This window comes from Cibotium barometz, chromosome 15 (genome assembly GCF_041138505.1).
Source record: "Cibotium barometz isolate CiBa-2024 chromosome 15, ASM4113850v1, whole genome shotgun sequence".
Taxonomy (NCBI): Eukaryota; Viridiplantae; Streptophyta; class Polypodiopsida; order Cyatheales; family Cibotiaceae; genus Cibotium; species Cibotium barometz.
In genome coordinates this window covers 48,382,470-48,391,936 of record NC_141060.1, presented here as the reverse complement: position 1 = coordinate 48,391,936, position 9,467 = coordinate 48,382,470, and the positions used below count along the sequence as shown (strand labels likewise).

General features: G+C 45.4%; 1 protein-coding gene across 1 annotated transcript; it reads right to left on the bottom strand.

The window, feature by feature from the left end:
- Positions 1-4,436: 4,436 nt before the first annotated feature.
- Positions 4,437-8,470, bottom strand: LOC147631393 (pentatricopeptide repeat-containing protein At2g33680-like). The gene is made up of 2 exons (XM_086809799.1): positions 8,257-8,470; positions 4,437-8,174 (listed from the first exon to the last, which is right to left on the bottom strand). Exons 1-2 carry the CDS (start codon positions 8,419-8,421, stop codon positions 5,703-5,705), a joined length of 2,637 nt encoding a protein of 878 aa, XP_086665925.1. The 5' UTR covers positions 8,422-8,470; the 3' UTR covers positions 4,437-5,702.
- Positions 8,471-9,467: the final 997 nt, after the last annotated feature.

The window sequence follows — 9,467 nt, the reverse complement described above, 5'->3', positions numbered from 1 at the left end:
TAATGTATCTTTTCGCTTGTGTGGTCCATTGTAATTTTCTCCAATTTCATGTTCGGCTTGTGTTTATAGCCTTGTCATTTCAAGACTACCAAAAAAATTACCAGTCGTTGTGGTGTATATGGTGAATTCTTTGGTCTCAGTGGTCCTTGCGTCCGAGGTCACCAGTATGATCAATATCTGGGGATTGGTTCTACGTCTGCATCATTGATCTGATGCAAATCCTATTCTTTTCATACCACGAGGAGTAAGTTGCTTAATTTCTTTCATTGCTACTATTCATGGTTTGGCCCTTAGGTTTGTTTTTCTTATACATAATTCTCAGTCCATCCTTTTGCTACTTGTAGTGCCCATTGGAGTTTGGTGATGTACAACCTACTGACCAGGAAATGTTACATAGTCAACTCCACCGATGGCACTCATGCTAACGTTATGCTGTGAGTACATGCAATAAAGACAATTCAATTTGTTGGTTATCATATGGACATTGTATTTATATTATTATTTTGTTTGGGATGCAGATCCTTGAGGAAATTCATTGCATCCCTAGAGGGTGTCACCTAGGATGATTTTGTAAGCTATACAAGATGTATTAGATGTAGGGTTCCACATCAACCGGATGGCAGCTCCTGTGGTTGCCGTGTCGTGTTCCATGCCTTTTGCTGATGCACACTCTGCTTGAAATACCATCAGAGGTACAGTTTTGTACATCACATTCTAAATACCTTTCTAACAGTCTGTTATTTAATGTCTGTTATTTATCCTTGACCTTTCTTTTTGTTTAATGTCTGTTATTTATCCTTGACCTTTCTTTTTGTTTTTTGCAGAACCCCCCACTGAATGCTTTTGAGAAGGAGGACCACGACATTTTTCAGAGCGAGCTTATCGAACAGATAATCAACCAAGTTAGTATATTAGGCCCTAGGACCCCCCCCTATCCTTTTATGCCATCGGCCCCACGATGGTGCACCCCCGCCCCCCCTCGACACGATGTTGAGGGAGCTATCCACCTTGATAGTCCTAATCATCCTCCTCCCAGTCGTGTGGAGTCCCCCCCTGGCATTTTCGATCTTCCACCACCCCAAACATCATAGGGGCTTTGTAATTTTTACTTCTATACGAAATTTATCAATGAAATGTACATTCCTTGAACGGATCGTCTCTTGTTGTGGTCTTTTTGTAATAAACATATCTTGTTAATAGCACCGTGTTTTAGACAATGAAAAAATGATGATCAACTTCTTGCGTTGTAAAAGTGAATGCTAACATGATTTTGTGAGTGACCAACAACGGGAACCGCCGTAGGAATGTATTGGAGTCTGATGGTACCAAGCTCAACCTGTTCCCTAGTAAAATGAAAATGGATACCCACATGCTTGGTACAGTTAGAAAAAATAGGATTGCCAGCAAGGGCAATCGCACTCTGACTGTCGACGAAGATGGTAGAAGCGGTGTCAATGTGGGAATGCGCATCTCCGAAAGAAGCTGTCGAAGATACATAGTGTCAGTGGTGGCATCATAGAGAGCCCAGTATTCGGCCTCAACGGAAGAACCTGCAACAGTATCCTGCTTCTTGCTAGACCAAGAGAAAGGGGAAGATCCGAGGGAGTACAAATAACCACCATGAGAACGTTAAGAATCGAAATCACCAGCCCAATCGGAGTCTGTGTAACCACGCAGGGTGATCCCACAATTATAGTGAAGTCCATACATATAGGTACCTGCTAGATATCGAACAACCCTCATTGCTGAACTCCAATGTGGCCCCTTAGGAGCATTGCAATAGGAGATGTCAGGTCAAGAATTTGTGAGTCATATAAGTCTCCCAACCACTTGGCGGTAGGCTTGGTCTTCATGTGGAGGTGAGTCCTCTTCCTATGATAGTTTGATGGTGGGATCCAATGGGGTAGCCACAAGGATAGCACCATCAGGAAAGTAGCAAGTAATGAGCTGAAGACAATACTTTTGTTGTGACACAAAAATACAATCGGGATGTTGGACCACCTCCATGCTAAGGAAATATGAGAGAAGACCAAGATTAGTCATCTCAAAGGTTCGTCTTAGTTGTGCCATAATATTAGCCACTTTGGCTTGATGTGAACCAAAAATAATGAGGTCATCGACATATAACACTAGGTAGCAAACCATCCCTTGATCAGTGTGAATATAGATATTGGGGTCATAGTGAGATGGTTGAAAACCGTGGCTGCAAAAAAACTTGTCGATGCGATGATACCATGCTCGGGGGGCTTGCTTAAGCCCATAAAGAGCTTTATGTAAGCGACAGACTTTGTACTCAAACCCGAGGAGCGGGAAGCTCGAAGGTTGGTCAACATAGACCGCCTCCTTGAGAATGCCATTTAAAAAAGGACTGTTAACATCCATTTGGTAGATTGGCCATTGAGCAGTCAGATTGAGTAAAAGACGGACTGTCGTCATTCGAGCAGTGGGTGCAAAGGTCTCGTCCAAATCAATGCCTTCTTTCTAGCGAAAGCGTTGCACAACAAGCCGGGCTTTGTATTTGTCCAAGTTACCATCGGCTTTAAATTTGGTGCGGAAGATCCATTTGGTTCCATTGACCTTCTTATGATGAGGGCGATCCACAAGGGACCACATGCCATTACGGTCAATGCTTTCGAGTTCTAGTTCCATAGCATGTTTCCAGGATGGAAGTTTGATAGCATCTTTCCACAATGTTAGCTCATCATGCACCACAAAGTCTGCGGAAAAGACAGAGGCAAAGGAGGCACGAGGATTAAGCCTGGTGGACCAATGAAGACCGTCCAAGGGAGTATCAGAGGAAGCATGCCAGAGTCACGCATGGTTTGTTGGTACCAGCGGAGTAAAGGGTCCCTAGGTGGCTGCCGGGAGGAGGAAGGCTTCTCAAGAGGTGGAGGAATAGTGGACTGATTGGGTTCATGTGGCATAGTCGGAGATTCTTATTGGGGTGGTATGGGCAACGGAACACGAAGTAAATCCGGTTCATCAAAGACAATGTCTCGACGAATGAAGACTTTGTTAAACTTTGAAGCTTTTGATTCAGAAGAGTAGCCCATAAAAATGAGCAACTCACTCCTTGGCTCAAGCTTGCCCCTCGCGTCATTTGGAGTGTGTGTATATGCACGACACCCAAATACATGGAGATGGGAAATAGTTGGTTTTTCACCATAAAATCCCTCAAATGGGGTCCTGTGAGGGATTGCAATCGTGGGACAATGGTTCGGAAGTTACACAGAAGTGTTGACCGATTTTGACCAAAGGCGTTCAGGTAGCTCTGGTCACATAGTCAAAGAGCATGGAGCGTGCCATGTCCATAACGGTGCGGTTCTTACGCTCAACCACTCCATTTTGTGAGGGGGAGTTGGTGGAGGTGAGTTGGCGTTGAATTACCTGCTCAAACGGTGCCGACAAATTTGATGGGCATCAGTGTGTTGTTGCCACATTGAACTTCACCCTTAGTAGGTCGCTAAGAGATGAAAATGTCAGCATTTCATACCATATGGTGAGTAGCTCCACCGTCAACTACCCAAGTGACCAGATGGCCACAAGGAAGTGTTGGGTGGGCTTTGATGATAGGCACAGAACGATCATCAAGTAACTGACAAATTTGAATGAGTGCGGACGCTTCCACACGTGGGTTGCCTCATCTAGGTTGTTGTTTCTTCGTCCTTCTGGAAGAGTAATCAACCTTAAATGTGACCTAAGTGACATTGGCCGAGGGGTTGGGATGTGGTGTAAGAGATGACCAATCAGACATCTCTTCTGGGGTGGTAAAAGAAACCGACTGGGTGGGGGGGCCTTGACCGACTTGACCGGTGGGTCGCCACCACGGAGATGATCTAGTCCAATTCATACCATTGCCTTGTTGCGGGGTCCTCAGGGGGGAACCCTGCAGAGTAGGTGTGGGATTATTACTCTCTTGACTGCCAATTAGGAGCATTACTGCCACCTTGGTTGTTTTGGCGATTCGAGTTAGTGGGGTTGTTACCTCTATTTTCGTTGGCTTTAATGCCACACTCATCATCAACATGACCAGGAATTTGACAATGAGTGTAAAATCTATTCTTTTTGGGAATATTATGCCAGTAGGGAGTGATTCTTGAGGCAGGGTTTTTTTTATCAGTATTGTTGCCTTGAGGTTTGGCTTGATTACCTGAGTTGGTATTTCCCTTTCCTTGTTGCCCTTTTTGAGTAGAGGTGGTATTGGACACAAGGGCCCCCTCTTGAGTAGAGGAGGAAGATTTCTTAGATGAAATTGGGCATGCAACCGAGTGAAGCGCAAGAGTTGGCACTCACACTCATATAGGTTAGGAATAGGTTCTAGAGTAATGGTCTGTGTGACAAAAGTAAAGAAACTAGGAGGCAACTTGTTCAGTAAAGTGGTCTTCTTGAGACTTGGTGGAACTAGTGGTGGCGTATTCCGCATTAAGGAGTCAATATTCAACAAACTTCATGGTTAGGTCATCACTCTCTTTTATAGAGAAAAGTTGGATTTGATGTTCGAGATCAATTCTGCATAATTCACTTCTTGAGTCTTCTTACAGCCAGCAGGTGCTCCTTCAGGCAGTACATCGCCTTCCTGCTGCTGCTGGTGTGGATACTTCGTTCAGCGTTTACATCTGCTGGCCACCTACAGCAGGGTGACTTCAGTGTTTACATCTGCAGGCCGCCTACAGCAGGGCTGACATCAGCGTCTGCATCTACTGGTACAGGGCGGCTACAGCAGGGCTTACATCAGCGTTTATATCTGTTGGTACAGGCCGCCTACTACAGAGTTATTTTACATCAGCCTTACATCAGCGCTTACTTCAGGCTTACATCAGCACTGTCATCTGCGTTTTATCAACAGCAGACCATCAGTGCTTACATCAGCACATCTGCGTTTTATTTACAGCTTATGGGACAGCAGCCCTCTCTGCTCCTTGACCTCGACATCGGGACGGCAGCCCTCTCTGCTAACTTCTTCAGGACGACAGCCTAACATCTGCCTCTCGGATTGTGGCCTTCTCCACCCTCTGCATTATCACACGGGACAGCAGCCCTCTCTGCTCCTTCGGAGTCTCACACTAAGCTCTTGTACTGGATTTTATCATATATACACTCACTCATTGCATGCTGTGTTGATTTACTCTGATCTCTCATATATTTGGTCCTTTTATCCTTTTGACCTCACATCCTTTAGGCCATATTTTAGCCTCTCTCTCTGTCTCTCTCTCTCCATCTATTATAATGTTTGTTTACCCTGTTCCTTATTCCTTTCATCAATCTGCAGAGTTGTCTGGCAGAAAAAAATCCAGCTACCAAGGATGTCAACTCGACCACAAACCACAGAACCATCACCCCTGGAGCTGAGCAGAAGCCAACTCCCAAACCACCTAAGGCAGCACATAAGACTCCACTGATACCCAACCAGGAATGAAGCTCCCCAGATTTTGGGGTTATTATAACTTACCAGAAACCAACCTCTAGATCAGTCTCACATCAACAATTCAAAGGGGAAATGGTTACTGCTGTTACTCTTAAGGTCACCACTGGTTCCCACAGATACACTTACCTTCCTTTAAAAAAACATGAATGTGATTTGCATCCTTGACAAGAATTCGTTGCTGCTATATAACATTCTTTCTTTGTGTTATCAAAAAACTTTTGCGTTTGAAATATCTTTAAACATGACTAATGATGAATGCACAATTCCAATGGCATCATCAGTCCACCAACACTCTCATTGCCTCACCCTTGTTTGCTTCCTCCTGCAAGTCAGCACCTGCATAGATCTGAGACATTAAGACATAAGCTGCAGCATCGTTTTCATCCAAACACACTGCATATTCAAAGGCCTGCTTTCCAATCTCCACATTTCCACAACTTCTACAAGCACCCAATACAGTACGCCATACCACAAGATTGGGACAGAGCGGCATCTTCTTGATCACTGCTACTGCCTTGTCTAATTGGCCTGCACGGCAAAGGAGATCAACCATGCCAGCGTGGTGCTCAAGAGTTGGAGCAATGCCATAATATTTGCTCATGGCATCAAAATAGGTCTGGCTCTTATTATATAGACCTGTGCGACTGCATGCATTCAGAACAACAATGAAGGTGACTAGATCGGGCTTTGTACCTTCTCCTAGCATTCTGTCAAAGATATGAAAAACATTTTTACCTTCTCCAAGCTGGATATATCCTGTGATTAGTGAATTCCATGAGACTACATCTCGAACTGGGAGCTTGTCAAACACTTGCTGTGCTATGGCAAGCAATCCACATTTAGCATACATATCAACCAAGGTGTTGCCAACAAGAAGGTCTCCTTCCAGCAACCCCTTTCTTTCAATCTCAGCATGTAGTTCTCCGCCCTTGTCTGTGGCTCCTATGCTTCCACAAGCTTTCAAGCTGCAAACAAATGTGATAGCATTCGGGGAGACACTCTCGAGTTGCATCTGTTCAAAGCACTTGAGTACTTCCTCACCATGCCCATGGTCAGCATATCCTGCAATTAGGGCATTCCATGAGACTACATTGCGAACTGGAAGCCTATCAAACACTTGTTGTGCTTTTGCAAGCAAGCCACATCTAGCATACATATCAACCAAGGTGTTGCCCACAACAAGGTTTCCTTCCAGCAATCCCTGTCTTTCAATCTCGGCATGTATTTCTCCGCCCTTGTCTGTGGCTCCTACATTGCCACAAGCTTTCAAGATGCAAACATACATGACAGCATCCGGGACGACACCTTCAAGTTGCATCTGTTCAAAACACTTGAGTGCTTCCTCACCATTCCCATCGTCAGCATATCCTGCAATTAGTGTGGCCCATGAGACTACATTTCGAACTGGAAGCCTGTCAAACACTTCCTGTGCTTTTATGAGCAAGCCACATTTAGCATACATATCAACCAAGGTGTTGCCAACAACAAGGTTTCTGTCCAGCAACCCCTGTCTTTCAATCTCAGCATGTATTTCTTGGCCCTTGTCGTTGGCTCCTATGCTGCAACAAACTTTCAAGCTGCGAACAAGCGTGACAGCATCTGGGGAGACACCCTCAAGTTGCATCTGTTCAAAACACTTGAGTGCTTCCTCATTGCGCCCATGTTCAGCATATCCTGCGATTAGTGTGGTCCACGAGATTACATCTCGAACTGGAAGCTTGTTGAAGACTTCTTGTGCTGTGGCAAGCAAGCCACATTTGGCATACATATCAATCAAGGTGTTCCCAACAATGAGGTCTCTTTCCAACAGCCCCTGTCTTTCAATCTCAGCATGTATTTCTCGACCTTTATCAGTGGCTCCAATGCTGCCGCAAGCTTTCAAGCTGCAAACAAAAGTGACAGCGTTGGGGGGGACACCCTTGAGTTGCATCTCCTCAAAACACTCGAGTGCTTCCTGACCATGCCCATGTTCAGCATATCCTGCAATTAGTGCAGTCCATGAGACAACATTTCGGACGGGAAGCATATCAAACACTTGCTGTGCTTTGGCAAGCGAGCCACATTTGGCATACATATCTACTAAGGCACTGCCAACAAAAACATTTCGCTTGAGCAAACCCATTCTGGCGACATCAGCATGTATTTGAAGGCCTCTTTCCAAATCTTTCAGCGATGCACAAGCCTTCAGTAAGGCCACAAAAGTATGCCCACTGGGATGTACAGAATCATCCTTAGGCATTTTCTGGTACAGGGTGAAAGCGTGCTGCGGCTTCCCACATTTGATATAACCAGTGATAAGGGAATTCCAGGACCAGTCATGCCGATACACCAACCGGTCAAAAACCTGCTGGGCTTCATGCATGCATCCGACTTCCACCAACATTGAGACCAGGTAGTTCCCCAGTGATCTATGAGCTTCCAGCCTAGTTTTACACATGTAGGCATGCAAGCGCAACACACTCCCTCGGTCTTTTTCCTGCCTACACTTGTGCAAGATGTGTGCAAAGTCCTCAAAGGAAGGTTGGGGGAGCACACCTTCTTCTAAGGACGGTAATGTCTCCTCTAAGCTAAGCATTCTGCAACAACTGGCGATGCTGTTCTTCACTTCTTCTTCTGCATCTTCTGCTTTTGCTTTATGCATTGCATCTTGCCTGAGCCTGTCTCGAATCCAACTTGGATTGTAGAAGCCCTCCATCCATAGAGACTCCTGGGTAAGTTTATGTTTGAAATCTGGGGCAAGTGGGTTTGTCTGTAACAGGAGCACAGGAGAGAGAGGGCGAGTAACTAATCAAGAGAACATCATCACTTCTTCAAGTAAGAAAGGGACTTACTTTGTTAATTCTATCGTCCCACCACTGTGAGGGATCCCTCAGGTACTCCTTCCACAAGCGCTCTATCCGTGCTCGTGATATATGCATCTCCGTTGCATCACCGGACATACCTGTTGCGCGAGGGCAACCCGAAGTAGGTACTTTGTGGCCTTTCCTACCATGCATGAATTGTATAACAAGAGAAGAATTTCTGTAGCTCTAAGTCGGTAGTTACCCCGTATAATCAATGCCCTTAAGAGGAGCGGAACGGAGAAGGGGAGGAGGAGGAGGAGGAGGAGGGGAGGGGAGGGGAGGGGAAGGGGAAGGGAAGGGCGGAATCCTGAAACAAGTGCAAATTCACCATAGCCTACGATATGGGTATGAGAGAGACCTATAAAACTGCCAAGTGCAAATTCACGTTAATATGAGAGAGAGAGAGAGAGAGAGAGAGAGAGAGAGATCATGAAACAAGTAAGAACTTGCCATGTATGGGAGAAGTACCTCCAAAACTTCCCCATGTGTGTGTGTGTGTGAGAGAGAGAGAGAGAGAGAGAGAGTGTGTGTGTGTGTTGTGTTGGGGGAGGAGGGGCAAGGTTTAACAAACATCCCACGGCATATATCACTTGATTAGCTTACCAACACTTGTCGAAGAGGATGCCATTAACCTAACAACCATTTGAAAGTGAAGATGGTGCAAGGTCCCCCTTTTATCCAATGTTAACAACTCCATACATTCGATGCAGACAAATGGCTGCCAAAAAAAGAAATACATGTCTCCATTACCGATACCCACAGTAATGGAGACCTCAAACATCTTAGACTTCTTGATGGGAAACAGAGAAGGGAGAGGAGAGGGAGGAGGTGAGTGGAGTTAGGGGGAGGGGAGGCGTGGCAAGCGAGGGGTAGTTATGAAACAAGTGCAAATTCACCATAAACTACCATGTATGCGAGAGAGACCTATAAAACTACCTCATGAGAGAGACCTATAAAACTACCTCATGAGAGAGAGAGAGAGAGAGGTCATAATGAAACAAGTGATAACTTGCCATGTATGAGAGAGGTACCTCCAAAACTCCCCCCCCCCCCCTCTTAGTGTAGGCGGTAGATTGATTGACATTTGGACTTAGACATGGAACATCTCCCCCCTAGCTACTCTTCCCTTAGGAGTGTTTACATTTGCATCTCTTCCCTTAGGTGCTCTCTAGCTACTCTTAGGTGGTAAAGCGTGCTTA